Source organism: Chelonoidis abingdonii, chromosome 2 (genome assembly GCF_003597395.2).
Source record: "Chelonoidis abingdonii isolate Lonesome George chromosome 2, CheloAbing_2.0, whole genome shotgun sequence".
Taxonomy (NCBI): domain Eukaryota; kingdom Metazoa; phylum Chordata; order Testudines; family Testudinidae; genus Chelonoidis; species Chelonoidis abingdonii.
The window spans coordinates 161,375,198-161,393,655 of NC_133770.1; the positions used below are offsets into that span (position 1 = coordinate 161,375,198).

At 42.1% G+C, this 18,458-nt stretch overlaps 1 protein-coding gene across 7 annotated transcripts in view; it reads right to left on the minus strand.

Moving 5' to 3' along the window:
• Positions 1-16,339, minus strand: part of PPP3CC (protein phosphatase 3 catalytic subunit gamma) — a 52,412-nt gene extending 36,073 nt beyond the window's left edge. For 3 of the 7 annotated variants that reach the window (XM_032800885.2, XM_032800883.2, XM_032800882.2), the window contains exon 1: positions 16,095-16,294. In XM_032800885.2, the coding sequence (XP_032656776.1) occupies positions 16,095-16,146 (52 nt within the window). In that variant the 5' untranslated portion in view covers positions 16,147-16,294. Of the gene's footprint in view, positions 1-16,094 lie in introns of all 7 variants that reach the window. The other 4 variants (XM_032800888.2, XM_032800887.2, XM_032800884.2 and 1 more) reach the window with 3 other exon arrangements.
• Positions 16,340-18,458: the final 2,119 nt, after the last annotated feature.

Below are 18,458 nucleotides of genomic sequence, written 5' to 3' on the forward strand. Positions count from 1 at the left end.
TACAGATCTGTGTACAGCACCCAGCACACTAGGGCCCCATCCTGATTGATTAGTTACAGTAGTGTCTGAAAGATCCAATCATATTAAAAGTTAATTCTTGTATGGAAGTCCACATTTGTCCTACCACCTGCTAGCTCCGCCTTATGGCAGGCTCATATAATTTAAAAAAGTCAAATGACTCATAAGGGAAAGAAGAAAATTCAAGGTAAATCAGGAATTATTTTAATGTAGCCAATACACCACGTGACTGCTTTCTCAAGTATTCAAGATGGCCAGTAACTCTAACATCACCCTAACCATTTAAAGCTCTTAAGAAAAAAGTCAGACCACAGAATTTAGGATAGCATGTTTAAATGAAAAAGGTATGTGACCACAGAAGAGGCAGTGCCCATCCACAATTCAGAAACAATCCAGGAAAAACTTCTGGCAAATTCTGCCTTGCCATTTCCCAGGAGTCTTAGTAAGTAGAGTCTTATGCAAGATAAAATGAGGATTATTTGTGCCAATACACTGATGTGAGCAGTCAATAACTTTTATGTAAGTTTCACTGCTATCTTTATGTGACTGTGAACTCCCAGATGAAATCAGATATCCGTGATCAACTTCTTTTCTGCTCTGCCAATTTGTCCACCACTCTGCAGTGACCCTAGAGGAATGGGTGCTGCACACATACATCAAGGACAATTTGCGCCAATTACTACTGCATCTCTTACTGTATATGGGAATATACTCCTCACTTCACTTCCTACAGACCAAGTCAAAAACAGTGTTCTCTGTTCTTTAAGCCAGTACTGTAGTAAGGTGCTGGAATAGTAGTTAAGCATGTTGTGATACCTGGAGAGCACCAAATACACCAGAGTCCACAAGGAGATGAAAAATCCTCCCAGCTAGACAGAGGGGTCAAGATCGGAGGCTCTAACAAAACCAAAACCCACCCAGCATTATTAAGCAATGATTATGTCTCCTGCACACAGTAAATGATAAGGATGAGCACTTAAGTAATCAGTGTTGCAAAAGCAAATAATCCTGTTAGCCAGCATAACTTGTATAAAGACTTTAAACAACTCAGTGCAAGTAATTATCCCATGTACTAATTTTCACCTTTATAGATTTTTGCCCTCATTTGCACTCAACCCCATTGAAATGGTCAATACTGTAAGAAGGTGCTGTGCAGGAAGTCTCTTTTCAATCCTACCTTTAGTTTGCAAAGGGTACAGACTGCTTCATCTAGTGGTTAGATCAAGAGACTGGGAGCTATAAGAGCTGGGCACAAGCCCTGGCTCTGCCATCATCTCACACCATGGGGCTCTACATTTCTCTTTGGCTTCATCCTCCCTCGTCTGTAAAAGGTGTAAATACTTACCTACTGCATCCAGGGAATGAGAAGGATTGTTACAGACTGTCAAAGTACTCTGAAGATGAAGAGTACTAAATTGATCTGACACGAGACTCCCAAGACACCACCCATAAATACTAAGTTTAAGAAAGTTCAAAGAGGGTGAAAGGTGCACATAACATTGAACTTCTCATGATCATTCACTAAGATCCTCATGCCCACTCCTTTTGTTTACCGTCATGTCCTGTGTCAAATCTAATTTAGACTACAACATCCTTGTGGCAGGAGCTTATGATTTTGCAAACACCATACACACCCAATATAACGAATAATATATTAGAATTCATGGTTAGCAAAACAACACACATTTTATACCAAGTGCCATGCAATGACAAAGGGACACAAGCACACGTGAACTTTGAGATATAAACATTCATGATCTAAAATGGATTAAGGGGTCAGTCGTGTTTCACGGAATTCAGTAAAAGAAAGAGGATGGCAATATCCTTGCCATACTGCAGTGCAAGAATGGATGTTTGGTTAAATTAACATGCTGTATATTTACAAGTCCAGGTGTACACACCAACTGTAGCTATTCTTAGCCTGCAAACTAAGAGGCTGAATGTGGCAAAAGGCTATTTACAAAATGACAACCTGACAAAAAGCCACTTCGCTGAAACACTGCAAAACCAGGTATCAGGCAGCTCAAGTGTGAAGCCAACCAACCTACAAAAAAGTCACTCTGCCACTGCCAAATCTCCATGCTCCTTTATGTAGAAGGCCTGCACTTTTTCTACATTACGGTTTAAAACGTTCATAATACTGTTACAGCTGCACTAATGCTACACATCTATTAAACACGGTAATAGTCTTCTCGAGCATAGACTGGGTTAGGCAATGCAATCTATACCATAGTTTTATAACATTGTGATTAATGTGTTCATAAAAAAAATGCTTATCACTGGTCAAAGAAATCATGCTAAGAACAAACGTTAAACAAGATCAGAGTAAAGTATTCCACACCTTCAAAAAGAACAGATCCATGCCATGAAAATGGAAACAATCTCTCATATTACCATTTCTCGGACAATTGTACAAAACAACCACCAATACTCATTACTGAAAAAGGAATAATAAGCATTTGTCTAAAATGATGGAGGGCTTGAGAACAAATCAGTCTGTACCAAACAATGATTCTGATGGACAAAACCAGACAGAGAAGACAGATTTTACATTTCAAACCCTCCAAGTCTTCCAGCCAAAAGCAGCAGCTCAGGATTAAAATGACAGTATTGCTCAGCAGTGAACATCAGAGATTACGCTGCAAGTCTTGAACTCAATATGGAAGCATACCTGAAAAGTCATTCACTGCTTCTAGTCAGATGGGTGGAGGAATTACAGTTGGTTAGTTCAACAGATGGCCAAAAGCCTCTGGGGGGGGGGGGGGGAGCATTTCAAGCATTCTGAAGGAACAGTTAACACAGTTCTGACAAGAACCGTACCTTTCAGATAGGGTTTCACCTTAGTACAAGTTACAGTAGATTTTGGCTAGACTGTCATTTCTACACTCAAGAAAAATGTTAGCTTGAAAGAGCCTCCTTTAGATCAATCTAAATAGATTTAGGTACTAACAGCTTCCAAATATTTCACACTTTCCACCACTTTGCAACTAGACATCTAAAAAGTTTGACAATCATCTAACAGTCTGACAATTCATAACAGATGTCCACCTGTCACAGAGGTCTAATTATTGCCAAGATCAGATCCAGATGCCCAAGGTAGGAACATTGACAATAAAAATACTGCACTGGATTCAGTTCTGTAAAACCTTTTAAAGGGTTACAAGAAACTCTCTCCAGTGTTAAATTATGAATAGCATGAATGTCAGGTCTCTGGCATTTTCTATTACAAAATATTGCAATCCTATATTTCCTGAGATCTTCTCTTCTTGTCCGTTTGTTACCTAATATTCTTCCACTCCACAGAGCTGATTGCATATTTTTAGGGTTCAAACAGACTATTGCTTCACAGTCAATTGACTCAGTCTGAACAAATCCACCTGGTTCAGCAATGAAAGGTAACAAGTGTGCCATTCTGTGTTCACAGAAGGTTAAAGCTTCAGCAATGTGCAAAACTGTAACAGTAATTAACAGGGAACAAATACTTGGATCACAAGCAATGGATGGCATCTTTATACAGCCACAGCAATAGTCTAGTCAATCTGTTTCACTATTTCTTGTAATGATGCCATGGAATAAAGAGATCTTCCTACAGCCTGTGTTACATCGCAAACTTCCATCACCACACACATGCAGAACTTACTAATTTACCCTTCTATATCACCTTTCATCTCAAGACCTTAGAACATTTTAGAAACAGTTCAAACCAAGTACATAACTGAGAGATAGGAAATGAAAAGATATAGTGAATCCAAGTTAAACTGCAAGGGGAATGATAGGTAGGCAGCATGTAATCCCTCCAGATGGAATTTGGGCAGAACTCTTGGGTTGACACCTCTTAGATGCATGAAAAGAGTGCTATGGAATTTTTAACAAGTCATCAGTACCTCAGTTTTTATACTCCAGCTAACAGCAGCTCCAGTAGTTCCCAGGTGCTAGAATACAAATAAATAATATATTGTCCTTAGCAATATGCTGGGGCATTGGGCCTATACTGACTCAGAAGGAAGAATACCACATATTGAATCTTCAACACAAGCTTCCCGCAGCACCTAGGACTAACACAACCCTGCTTTACCTGCAAGATCTGACAGAACCACTATGCAAAGTTTAAAGGTGGAAATTTGCGGGGGCGGGGGGGAAGAATCACATTTAAAACTAGAGGCTGTAAAGTGGAAGAGACCTAGCATGAAGTTTTCTTTACAACCAGAGCTGTAAACATTAAATAGCAGGCAGAGGCTTGCCATAATATTAAAAAAACCCTATTCCTGTAATATGGATAACTGCTACAGGTGTACAATGTAAACAGGAAACCAAGTTAGATTTCTTAAGTTTTCCCCAGACCAAAACCACAAATGGGTTGAACCCAGTCTGACTTAACATTTAAGTGAATTCAGCAAATTCACACCTGCTGTTAGTTCCCCAGTATATTTATAGCTAGAGTTTTCTTCTTGAAATGATCATCTGCACAAATCTCTGGTCACACAACCCCAGCCCCATTTTGAGCTATGTGATGTTCCCTCAGACTAAGGTGAAGTGAAGCATCTGCAGGAACAGATCTGTGTTTCATCCTAACTTTCTGGAGCATGGACCAACCCAGACAAATAATCTTTGTCATTATTCAGTTTAAAGCAACTCTGGCACAAGTAGGGATATTGATGTGCCTCAGCAGAATTACCACTTCAGCTAAATAAGCACCATGGAAACTAAATAATCACAACATGAAGCAAAGTACAGCTCCTCTAACCTGTTACCCACCCCAGAATGTAACTTCCTCCATTAATGTTTGATCCTATTAATCCAAACTCAATTTATGCCTTGCTTGGGCAGGCCACTTAATAAAACGAGCATCTACCTTGCAGAGTTGACACAATCGCTATGTAAATGCTTATTATTACACCATTTTATTGCTCTTTGTTCCTAAACCCCTAAACTTTTGCAGATTCTTCCATCTCCCCTGTAGACTGTAATTTTCCTTTTCTGGTATGAATGTGGTGCCTGAATTTCAGAACATCCACAAATCCAGCAGAAGAGCTACAAGTTCTCAGCACCTTGAAAGTCAGGCCAATGGTTGTCATGTGGGTATTTACTGTTTCAGACAGCCAAAGTGCCTAGGACAGTCCCTTGATTCACTTTCCATGTCTCTTAACGATGATATGCTGAATTTCAGACTCTGGATATCTTACCCTCCTTCCCTGTTTTTACAGCATACTTCATTTTTTTTAATGACTAGTGACTACCCCAAATAGATTAGGAGTGTTTAAGCACCCGATTTCCTAGGAGTAATTTTAGGGCTCACCAGAAATTTTGATCTAATATGAAACTGGTCTAAGACAGCTATATTTTCTGAATGAAAATTAATCCTTTCTATGGAACAGATTCAGAAAACTTACCCTACCCTTCATACTGAACCAGATCATTTCTGCTGAAATTAAGATAAGAACAGCTGCCTATAATAAATCCTAAACAATCTACATAATACTTTAAAAAATCATTCATATTAAAGTTGAACAATTTTGTCCATGGGGAAAGATGGAAACACAGTAAGTTATCACAATACTAAATTAAAGTCACACAGATATACCATTGAACTGAAATGTTCCCTTTAGAAATGAGAACCTGAAGTCTCACCACTACATTCCTTATCAACTGCATTCCAGTAAGGGAGCAATGCTCAACCTCTGGGGCTAAGTTCGTGTTTCTGTTCCAACAGAATTTGGTCCTAAATGGCAATTTATAAGCCACATGCATCTAATTCCAATAATCAAGTTACACTTTCATGTTTCAAAATGCAAACAAACATGCCAAGAGTGTAATCACTTTTAAAGCTCCTTTTGAAAGTGGACCTCACAGCCCTTCCCACCCTGTGGCGGGACCTACTGGTAAATACAAGGTGGTTAAAAAATAAAAGCCAACTAAATCTGAGTCCACAGGAACAGTTTGGAAGCAATATACAACACAGCCTAACCTTCCAGCTACTGCTCTGAAGCCAGGTCTGCAACTAGAAACTTCTGCTGGCACGACTGTTGGTGAGGGGTGAGATTTCCCCCTGACACACATACTACATTTTTATTTTGGCAAATAACCTCAAGTAGATGCAATTAAGTGCTTTAGCCAAGATAAACTACATCTATACTGGGGACGTTTGTTGGTATAGCTATGCTGGGAGAACTTTTCCAATGCACACTAAGTCTAAGACAGTGTAGAACTCTGCCATTTCTCACCTCTCAAGTTTAATGGAATTTGTTATAAAACTCTCCACACACACAGAGGGGCATGTTGCTCCCCTTTTCTATGGTTTCACAAGAGTGTCATGAGATTCAAAATAGGAGTACTAATTAGAGGCAACTTAAGACTGCCACTATGCATCAGCCATCCAACTCATAGCAAGAAGAGCAGTTACAAAACTTTCATTATGTAAATTAACTCTTCATGCATGGATTCATTTCCTGCCAATGGGATTTCCCAGCAAACCAAGCTGAACACCTCGGCTGCAGCTGAGACCCAAATTCACGACACGTGTTTTCTGGGAAGCTCAGTAGTGCTAGCCTTCTACTGCAGAAGCCCTATTTTATTTCAGTTTCTGCAAGACAGTTACAAAACTTTATCCACTGGTATACTAAATCTATTTGCCCACCTTTCCCATTGATGATTAAGACACCAATATTCTACTTGCGTGGGAAATCTGAATTTAGTTTTAAAGTGTCTGCATTGCTATGCAATGGTTCCAGCTCCTAATGAGCCAACGCTGAGTGAGTGATCTGCTGTCTTTGGTTTGTCTTGGATTTTAAGCTTGTTGGGGCAGGGACCATGACTTACTCTGTTCTGACTCAGTACTCTGATGGCTCAGTAACATAAGGAGTCTGAACTGCAATCTCATACTGCTAACTGCCATAGAGAAAGAGAGCAGATAAGCCCTGAAAACTGGCCTGAAAAATCTTTGAGACACTGAAGCTCTACCGACTTTTCAGCAGTTAAAAATATACATATTACTATGAAACAATCACTCAACAGTATGCCACCCAGCATCAGATTTGTCATCTTCCTTTCATCAGATTGGATGATTTCCTCAGCTGACTTGAGGGTCATCACTAAGCTTGAAAAAAAAAAAAAAAAGAAAAAAAAAAAGCATGAGGTCCACAGCAAACAGCTGCAGCTACTTAAAAAAAGTGAACTAACCAAAGGAGAGGAGAGGGGATTCCTAGATGTCAGCAGACAAGGAAATTCACCACCTGTTTTCACAAGGTTAGCAAGCTGACAGCTCGTCCACTAATAGATCATTAATACAAAAACAGTAGGGCCTTTGTGTCAAAGACATATTCCCCACCTGCTGGTAAATGTAAATTTGATGCTATCAGCAGTGTGTGGGGGAAGGTTGAGGGGTTGGCTCTAGTTTTAAACCTACTTTAAGTGAACATGATTTTGTACATAGTGTACTTTTAATATCAGACTCAAGCCAGCTTTGTAGGCATAAGCTGACCTGTTCCATATGGGAAACCTAAACAAAGTAACGTCCACAAACACTTTCATCCGATTCCACTGCTAACTGTGACACAGACATGCAGAGCCCAGCCAGGAGGCCTTTGACCAAAATGTTGCATTATACTGAGCAAGAGATGATCACTACCAATAGAAAAGATTTCATTTACTTGCATTATCGACTGCAGAAAGGTTACCAAGTCACACAGTCATAATCGTGGATTCCTCAATTTTTCTTCCTTCCAATGCTCACCATATGGCTGAATACTTCAATGTAAGCTCTGTTTACACTTAGGGCACGTCTAGACTACGCGCCCTATCGGAGCGTTAAAATTGATTGCTCGGGGATCGAAATATCGCGTCTGGTCTGGACGCAATATCTCGATCCCAGAGCGTGCTTAGATCGATTCCGGAACTCCAGCTAGCCGACCGGACTTCTGGATTCGACACGCGAGCCGCACGGATCGATCCCGCGCAGTGAAGACGGGTGAGTAAATCGATTTTAGATACGCAATTTCAGCTATGAGAATAGCGTAGCTGAAATCGAATATCTAAAATCGATTTAATCTCGTAGTGTAGACCTGGCCTTAGATAAGTTCTGGTTACAAACAGATTCTAAATCACTGTACGGCATCTTTACTCCACTGCTCCTGGTCATCTGCATTCAGGCAATGTCTTGTAATCACTGTGAGAGTTTGTAGGAAAGATGTTGCAATATACAGTATTATAAAACCTAACCCTCCAGTTAGCCTATATTAGAGCTCAACAGGAGCAGTTCACCTGCAAGCAGCGTATCAAGCTAAGGAGGAGCAAACCCCTTTATAAGATCACCTAAATTCAATCACTACTTTAAGAGGAGTTATGTTACAATGGGCTAGAATATCAAAAGATTCTTAGGTAAGTCTGTAAGAAAATCACAGGCTGTGATTTTGTTGCAAAAACAGAAACTCTGAACATATATCACATCTCCCTGTAGTTCCCACAAATTTGAGTAGCACCACGATCACATGCATCGGTCACAATGCCACTCACTCAAATCTGGTCTGGCTATCTCTCCGTCATGCCATCCACTTACAGGGGTGCAGAGCCACTTACTCAGAGTTGGCCCAGCTGCTCCTCTGTCATGACAGGGTGGGTGTGGGGGTGGAGTAGGAAGGAGGAGAATTAGGCCAACTGAGTGAATGGCACTGCAACCTGACACACTCACATTTGGCCCTGCACCAAAGCCACAGCTTTCACAAACCGTGGCAACAGCTTTTGAACCAAAAAAATCATGACTTTCTTACAGTCTTATTCATAAATAAATTATAAAACCTGGTAAGCGCCATAAAATTAATCCTACAGGTGTGAACATAGGTAAAAAAAGTCAAGTCACATTACAGTAATCATCCAAAGAAAACTAAAACTATCAACAGAAAGAAAATTCTTCTTTATATCTTTATTATAGGCCATGCTCTAGGAAATCTTCAGGTTACAAATCTGAACACTGCAATTTTATAAGACGAATTATCTTATTACTCGTTTTAAAGCCATTTTATGCATGATCACCATCCGTCGCCTGCTTACGAAATGGAAAGCCATCTGTAGCTGGCTATGGGAATGAACACTGCATATCTACCTCACCTGGTCCTGCTCAGCTTGGGGTGGGGTCAGAGAAAGTGTTTCGAAATTTAAGTCTCAGAAACCATCACCATAGCTCTTGCAGAAGCCAGAAGGTATTTACCTCCACCGCCACCCCCCAAAAAAAATCAACAGTGAAGAGCTGGATTTAGATTTCTGGATCTCATAAATAAAACCTAGGCGTCTCACATAAGTAACATACCCAGACTCCCAGCTGCAAGAGGTCATATTACTCAATACACTCACATCTACCTCTGCTACTAATGGAAACATAGCAAGAACCTACTATAGCTTCATAGCTGGAGATGCTGCTGCTAGAGAAGCCAGTAAGACTTCCTCTTCAGAGATTGGAGGTTTGAAGTCAGGAGTGCAGTCCAGATAGCACAACACTACCACTCTCTGCAAATTAAGTCTTTAAGATAAAAAAAAAGAGCAGAACAGGATTTCATTCTCCTATCCCTGCTGGGGTCTGCCACATCAATGAGGGCTTTCTTCATGCATCCCATTTTCTTCCCAACTGTTTTTCATCCTGTCAGCCCATCAGCCTTCTAGTCAGAGACTGACATCCCTGTGGAGCCCACCAATACCATCAAACAGAAATCATTCTGTTCTCCATAAGCTTTCACTGTACTCCTGACACAGGACTCCAACCCAGCTCAGTACTGCAGGCCAAGAGACCAGTCTTGAAGAAGAGCTTTACAGCTGAGTTTTATATATTAACACTGCTGCTTTCACATAGCCCGCTCCCTTGCTTCAAACTGCTTAATAATGTCTAAACCCATTAACACACTGTACAGCTAGTAAACATACCCGGCATCGCAAGGCAATCTGTACAGAAGCGTAAGGGACTGAACAAGAGATGCCTGAAAACCAATAAAGAGTTGTCAGAGATAAACTCAGACAATTACTGGTCTACAAGCTAATATCTTGAGATTAATGTGTGGCTCTGCCTCCACTGGGACTCCAGGATTTACCTAAATAGCTCTGTTCATCACAAACAGGCCAGCCTTCATTACTATTTTAAGTCGGCACCCTGCCCTACTTCCTGCAGACTCAATTCCTAAGCAAGCAGCCTTCCTTCATTTTCTAACCATAAAACCAGCTAAACACTGAAAATGATATTACAGCTGGAAGTGGTAGATTCAAGTCATGTCTCTTTTTTTATTAAATGAAAAATACTAAGCATTTTTATTTCATCAAGATACCTGGCTGATTTGAACTCATTTGTTCTGACTGCTAGAGAATTCGGCTTCTGAGCAGCAGGTACAGACCTTAATATGAAGAACGGAGTTAACCTTTCATAGAAGAATATCCAGATAATAGGAATAGAGAAAAATCACATTATATACAGAGGATTCACAATTTAACAGCAACTCTTGTCATTTACACATGAGATTCCCCCCCTCCTTTCCATGTTGTTGCACCATTCTGATACTTCATATGTGGTTCTCCAAAGAAATACAAATGCACCCCAGCCTTTTATATTTTCACAAAGCCTCATCCATGATTTTCTATCTTTGCTACCACATTTTAGTCTTTGGTAGCAGCACAGACACCTCTGCTAAAATGCATATAAAATCAGAGAATAGCATAATGACAAGAGAGAGCAGTCATATTTTTAGCTACCAAGACCTGGTTTAGGACACTTGCTCTAGCCAGGTCCATATTACAAAGGTTGCTAGACACATGAACTGGCGGTGCCACGGCTAATATACAGGACTGGGCAGGAGACATTTAATACCAGATGCACCTTATAGTTTAATCTTCCACTCTCCCATAAGGTATTAGTCAGAGCGCCACGGTCTGCAATGCATTTGATTTCTGTTACATTTTTGGATGTATGATCTGACAGCATTAGCATGAATTCTGCAGCAGACAATCCAAGCCCAGGCTGCAAGCTGTCCCTTCTCAAACCACATCAAATTAAGACCACCTGAGCTAAGACGTGTCTGTGGGGCATAAAAGATCAGTTAATCATTAAGGAATATTCAGTGAGCTCTCCAGATTTCTACAGCCCTTAATGGTATAGCCATGTCTATGCTCAGGACTTGGAGCCTTGTCCAGATGAGTACTTGTGCTGTGACACCACCTGGCTTTTAGGGATCCCACTAAGATTTCTTAAGTCAGATAGCATTGGCACTTTTAGCGTGGTACTCCCAAGGTTTGAGAAAGCTCCCATTGTCCCCCAAACAAGTATGCACCCTTTGTTCCTACTTTTAACCACTACCCATAGCTCTTTCCCCCCCCAAGTGTTTCATAAATTAATTCTCAGTTATAATATTACAACATTAGACAAGATAAACCAATCTCACAAAAGAGAACATTAAATATTATGGCAGCTATTATGAAGACCCTCAAACATATATTTATTTCTTTTAATAAACATTTCCCTCATATTAAGGTCCATCTCTATGCCTCCTTATAAGATTCCCATTCCCAGTGTACGCAGTTTTAGGCTAGTATTTGTTTAATATTTTTATCTATGTGTTGTGTTATGAAATAACTGTACAGCATCTGTGAGTACCTCAGATGGGGGAGAAATATATTCAACTTCAAAATAAGAATACTGTATGTTAACAAGGTACATATTTTAAAACCACAACTTTTTATGAAGCGCAAGGTCTCAAGAACAGTTTTGACTTAGCAAGGTAAAGCAGCAAATTTTCTAGCTTCATCTTGATTCGCCTTGTCACAATCTGAAGGAACCCCTTCAAAGCTATAGAAAAGCAGAATATATCAAATTAGCATCAATCCTACAGCTCTCACTCAGTGACAAAGTTCTCACTGAAGTCATTGGGAATTTTGCCTGATCCAATGAAGTGGGTATTCACCCACGAAAGCTCATGCCCCAAAACATCTGTTAGTCTATAAGGTGCCACAGGATTCTTTGTTGCCTGAATATGGACTGCATAATCAGACCCCTATACTAAGAGTTGCCCATGCCACAAATGATATATAGAACACGGCGTGCACAAAAAGAGCGAGATGAGCCACCTTTTGCGCATTTATATTCCGCTCAAAAACTATGCCTCATCTGAGCTGAACAAGCATTCTGTTAAGGCATCACCTTGACCAGCATGCAGTGTCTTCCATTTCCATAAACACTGAAATCTCCAAGTTTTGGCTACCTCTTATTAGGAGTCCTTCTTTCCTAGACTTGCTGTTTACTCTCTTGGCTAACTCCTCATGGCATGCTGCCATAGGTCTTGAGATCTAACTCACATTTGGAAAATCCAAACCAAGAACTAGACTCCTGAAAAAAGAAAGAAAAACAGTTTTATCTTGAGAGCTAAATGTTCTTATGATAAACTTGTTGGGTGAATTGTCAGAGCTGCAGGTCAAACACTAACAAAGAAAAGCTGAGGGCTTTTAAACTCACCCCCTCTTATGCTGTTCCCTTAATACAAATAAGATGGGTATGCAGCTATGAGACTGACAAAGTTTAAGTGTTTGAGAGAGAGGAGCACACAGGGAGTTCTGAAAGGTGAAACTCAATCTTAACCCGAAAAAACAATTCTTGTTTGTGGGAGACGTCTATCAATGTGGTCTCGACCAAAGCAGGAACTGCTAAATGCTAATCCCAGCATTAGCTATCATTCACTGCATGGCCTTAAGAAAGTCACTTTATTTCTCTGTGCTTCAGTTTCCCCAGCTGTAAAACAGTGAATATGCTTTCATATTTCACAGAAGGGTTGCAAATTAGTGGCTACCCAGAAGCACTATACAAGTGTTAAGTATTACATTATAAAGCTATTACGCTGATTACTGAGAAACATGAAACGGTAGTTGCAGCCAAAAGAGAAAATGCTAGATTTTAGCAATTCAGTTCCTCATAGTGATTAGTCAGGATCCCAACACACTGACATTACTTCTTCCTGAAAAAAGTCACCAAGTTAAGATGAGGCTCTTGTTTCTTTGCCTTGATCTGGCCAAGTGTTTAAACAACAATAGCAGGGTTTTTTAAAGAATTCTTCATAAAGACAAATAAACATAGCTCAGTAGGCAGGTTGCTCTCTCCAGTCCACTGGAGTCATCAGGACTTAACTTTTGGTTAAGAAAAAAAAAAATCAGGATCCCCATTGCAGATAGCTACTCTCATTGTCACCACTACTTTCCAGAGGATTTATTTTACAGCCAAGGGTGACAGTTTATACTTCATGTAGAATGAAATGGAACCATTACTGTATAACAGACATGTCTGAAGGCCTATTTTTACAAGTTACTTCTTTGTAGATCAATGCCCTGTTTACCCAGAGAAGCGATATACAGCATTATTCCCTAACAACATGCTTCACACCTCTGTCCCAGATGATCCACCAATAGGCGTGAGAAGGGAAATCAGTCCCCATGGTCCACCCAATTCTTAATCTCATTGCTGAGACTGCTAATAAGGAGACTGTAGAGAAATTTTATTTGCAGTCCCATTTTAGAGGGCTTACGTCTTACGAAAGGTATCATATTCCACCATTCTGAAGTTTTATTGCATGTCATAAGCTTTTGATCTATGCCAAGCCTTTTTAGTTTTTATTTTAAAAAGGCAAAACTACACCTATCTTAACAGCTGAGTGATTCTGCTTCAAGTAACATCCTGACAGCTTCCACGGAGACCTACTTTTGGCCATGTCTAAACTATTAACTGTGTTTGAAAATTAAGATGTTTGGTTAAAACAGACATCACTTGGTTATATGCCAAGCTGCTTAATAGTGATATCTGATCAACCAGAAATACAAGGGGGCCTAACATAGGATTAAAAAACTGAGCAGCTTTAAAATAATAGCTGTAAGTAGACAAACTTGAGGAACTACGTTTCCACTTGCTTATGACTGAACATAATTAAGGCTAATGTTTTCACAGCCCTTTGGAAATGTAAGTTTATAAGATAAGCATTATTAAAATATGCAACAGAACAGTAGAGACTTTTTCAATGCAGTGACTGAACAAAATTAGCTCTTATCTCTCTTTAGGTTTAAAATGTAAATACCACAAACAATGCAACCACCTTTTAATAAAAATTCCCCTCTCCTTTTTTTTTTTTTCTTTTAGATGGTGAAATTCCTCCCCAGACATCCAAAGCCAGTCCAAATAAGGTTCATAGTCTACCTCGGGAATGACATCCATAATCACAGCACTCTATCTATAGGGCAGCCTCCTTATGAGACTATCCCCCAGGCTTCACTACATACTGTCAGCACGCATTTGTGTAGTGAATGATCATACTGTCTCCCTTTAAGCTCCAGTGAATAACTCGCTACATGTGTGTGAGCTCCACCTGGCTGAGGACTAATTATCAAAGGCCATTCCCAAACTCTGGCTTTCTAGATATTATTACACTGCTGGCTAATCCCCAAAGCTACTCTATTAAATGTATTCAGTCCAGTGCATCCACAATGCACATGTAATTGTTAATGGGATTTCACAGAAAGGAGTCCAAAGGCTCAGCTATAATGTAAGCTAAGATAGTGTTAATATAGAAGACAGCTGAATTGACAGGACCCTCTCATTTCTAGCAGCAATATTAAACTAAAATCACAAAAAAAGACCGAATGTTAAACATCTAAGCAACTCACGGGAACCTCAGGGTCCAGGCTGCCACCCCATTCCACTTTGTCTATGTATCAAGTAGAGCTATTAACACTTGAACACAACAAATAAAAATTCATTTGGGGCCAGGTTAGAGTAGCAGGTAGAGGTGACAGTGTAAGCACTGAAATGGTCAGTAGAGACTCCATACATGTGAAATTTGAGATATTCCTGTTCATATCTCAGTCCTATAACAAGATGGGTTAAGAGTAGTGTGACGGAATATAACAATTTAAAAAGAACAGGAGTACTTGTGGCACCTTAGAGACTAACACATTTATTTGAGCATAAGCTTTCGTGGGCTACAGCCCACTTCATCGGATGCACAGAATGGAACATATAAGAAGAGTTTATATATACACATACAGAGAAGATGCCATACCAGATCTAAGACGCTAATTAAGATGACCTGTTATCAGCAGGAAAATCCATTTGTTAGTCTCTAAGGTGCCACAAGTACTCCTGTTCCTTTTATGAATACAGGCTAACACAGCTGCTACTCTGAAACCTATAACAATTTAAGATGCCCAAGTCAGCAGCCTTTGTAACTGTGCAATTGTATAGTAGTGATGGCTACTGAGCAAAAATGTAAACATATAAAATAGATGTTCTCCAATACATGGTCATGAGAGATGGCATTAGATTAATTAGGGCATCTAGATCTACATTGTACAAGCTTCCAACTAATCCAGGAACTTCTCAATTAATATTTTGCCCTCTTCTCTATTAACCGCTTCCAACATCATCAGTAATTTTAAAATATCGTCTACTATGGGAGGTGCCCAGCACAGGGTGCACCAAGCACAGCATGTCAAAACAGGAGGACTTCAGGAAGACACTCACGTGCAGGCAAAAAATGAGGTGCACTGCACATCAGGGGCTCAGAAGGACAAGGGGAAATCTCCACCCTTCTTAGAGCAGAAAGAATATCAGCACTGGCCACTGCTCGGCTCAGTAAGTCTGAATGCCCAGACTGGAAACGGGCAAGTGGAGTCGCCCACGTGCCCACACTGCCTCCCCCGCCAAAGGGAAGGGGGCACAAACCTCAACTCTCTGATCTCTTTCCCCTCCTTCACCTGTGAAGGAAAAACAGCTCCCTAGCCCACATCACTCATCCACCTGCTCCCTCCAGACAGTGACCCGCAGGGTCCCCCAGCCCCCGCACGCACACTCGGGGCCCCCTCCCAAGCGCAGTAACCCTCACCCGAGAACCCCCCCCCCACACACCCAACGATGCCCAGCCCAACCGCCCGAGTCTCCCTCCCCCTACGGGAACCCCCAGGCTCCTCCCCTCTGTACTCACAGCGCGGCAGCCCCCCGAGCCCGGACCCCCGTCGCCAGAGAACGGGAGGGGCCCCCAGCCCCAACCCTGCCCCCCGGCAGCGTCCCGGCCCCTCACCCTTCACGATGCGCTCGGTCGTGGGCAGCTTGTTGTGGCCGCGCCCGGTCATGGTGCCGCCTCCCCGCGTCGGCTCCCGGACCGCCCCTCCCCCCGCGGCCTCCCCCGGGGAGCCGGGACTCCGACCGCGGCTGAGTAGGCCCCGCTGACGACGGTGGCAGCGGCGCAGGGATCCGGATCCGCTCGGTGTCCGGGCGGCGGCAGCGGCTCCTCCCGAGCCCTTCTTCTCCCCACCCCCTCCCCGAGCCTACACCGTCAGCGCGCAGGCGCCAACCTGCCTCCGCCTCCCGAGGAGAGAAGGCGCAGGCGCAAGCGCCAACCCCCTCATTTCCTCTCGTGCGCAGGCGCCACCTACCGTCTCTGTGCTTCTGTACGCGCATGCACCAACTGGTGTTCCTCGCCTCACCCCCGCCCGGCCCTTTCCTGGCGCACGCGCACTGCCGCCACCTGCGCTAATGGTCTCCTTGAGCCGCCTTTAGGAACAGCTCTCCTCCGAGTTCACGTGACCAAACTGCGGGGGAACCCTTTCCTTCTCCCCCTCCCCACCATCTTGAATGAGCAGCGTTGCTAGGTGATAGGGGTCCGGCCTTGTTTGGGGCCTGCGGCCTAGGGCGGCAGGGAAGCAGCCTGAGCCCAGGCACCAGGGCTATGGGGGAGGCTCAGAGCCTGATTCACCCCTCCCCCCCCCCAATAGAGCAGAGCTCGTGCCCCATCGTGGAGGCCCAGGGTCTCATTCCCTGCGCTCCTAGGGACAGGGGGTGGTGCTGCCCCCTTTGAGGACAGAGCTGCAGGGGACCCCTTAACCCAGCCTCATCTTTTCAAATAAGAGACACCCTAAAGGGAAAGCCCTCATACCCAACCGGGGCAGAGGCTCAAAGTATGGCACAGACCACAGGATTTTACATCCTGCAGTGTGAAACATGGCAGGAAGAGGACACCCCTAGACCTCAAGGCCCCAGCTTTGTATAGTAGTTTTCCTTTAATAGCTTGTATAGGGATTGCAATGTACAGAGGACACTGCCTCCACTTCCACCCAACCAGCAATGTTACATGCTAATACACATTGCTTCCTCTCCACACTAGAACTAAGAGGTTGCAGTACACTCAGAGCCATCCTCCCTATCCACAGGGTTCTAGCTAGCCTGTCAAAAGGCAAAAAGAGACATCACGCACTCAGAACACAGGGCTCCATTAACCTGACACAGTGTATTTGAATGGTGTGCATTTAATAAAACAAGAATAATAAGCTCACCTTTAAACAAGAAAAAGGAAATTGCAAGTACTTGTGTACAGGGAGAGTATGAGACTGACAAATTTAGAGATAAAGGATAGGTAGCAGCGACTGTACCCAGAAGCTTGAGAATTATTGGTAAATGGGTATCCATCTTTAGTGAAAACTTTAAAAATGGCTCATTGAAACAGTTGGAAAAAAAAGTAATTTTAAATTAGCAAAGAAGAGGGGTTAACTGTAGCAAAAATTGCAAAAGTTTTGGGATTTAAACTGAGCCAATAGTCTAAGGTACAGAGTTGCGGACAGAAAAAATAGGCGCGCATGTAACTGTGATTTGAAAACAGGCAAGACGCTCTAGTCTGTGCCCAACAGAGCCAAGTTAATACTGAAGAAACCTTACTGATCAATGTCCAGATGAGCATACTTGATTCCTCAACTCAAACACTGCATTAGGAGGACAGCAGTAAGTCACAGTTGTCCCAAAATTATTGTTCAGGGTTATTTATTGTAAGGGCAGCGAGGATGGTTCAAGCTTTGTTTGTTTAAACTTAGTGGGAAACAGTTGTTTTTAAATAAATATTTTATTGCTTTCTAACAAAGAGGTTACCACCAGACTACTGCAGCTTGGGCTAAGGTACAAGAGCCTGGAATGAGACATTGAGTCGAAACTGACTGTTCATTTTAGAAAATAAATATAGCCGCAAGAATGACACAGGCACCACTGGTCCAGACTTGCTTCATGTGAGCTAGACTGAAATCCACCAGGCATCCCAAAGCACCATAGGGGACTCTAAAGTCCTAATAGGCCATTAGCTTGCTGCACAAAGACAGTATTTTGAATGGACATATTTAAGAAGGTGAACACAGTGAAAATGTGAGAAAAGGGCACCACAAAGCAAAGTATCCAACAGATCAAATGATGCAAATGAATGGGCATCAGCGCCATCTTCTGTTTAAAACGCAGCACTGTACTTAAACCCAGCATCCACACAAGCAGGGGAATCAGAAGTTGTAGATGGAAAAGTCATATTACTTCATCCAATGCAGCCCAGCCTTCTAATGTAGGATTGCTCCCTCCAGCCCACCCCCAAGTTCCCCTCACCCCCCACTCTAGTTTTAAACATCTGAAGTAA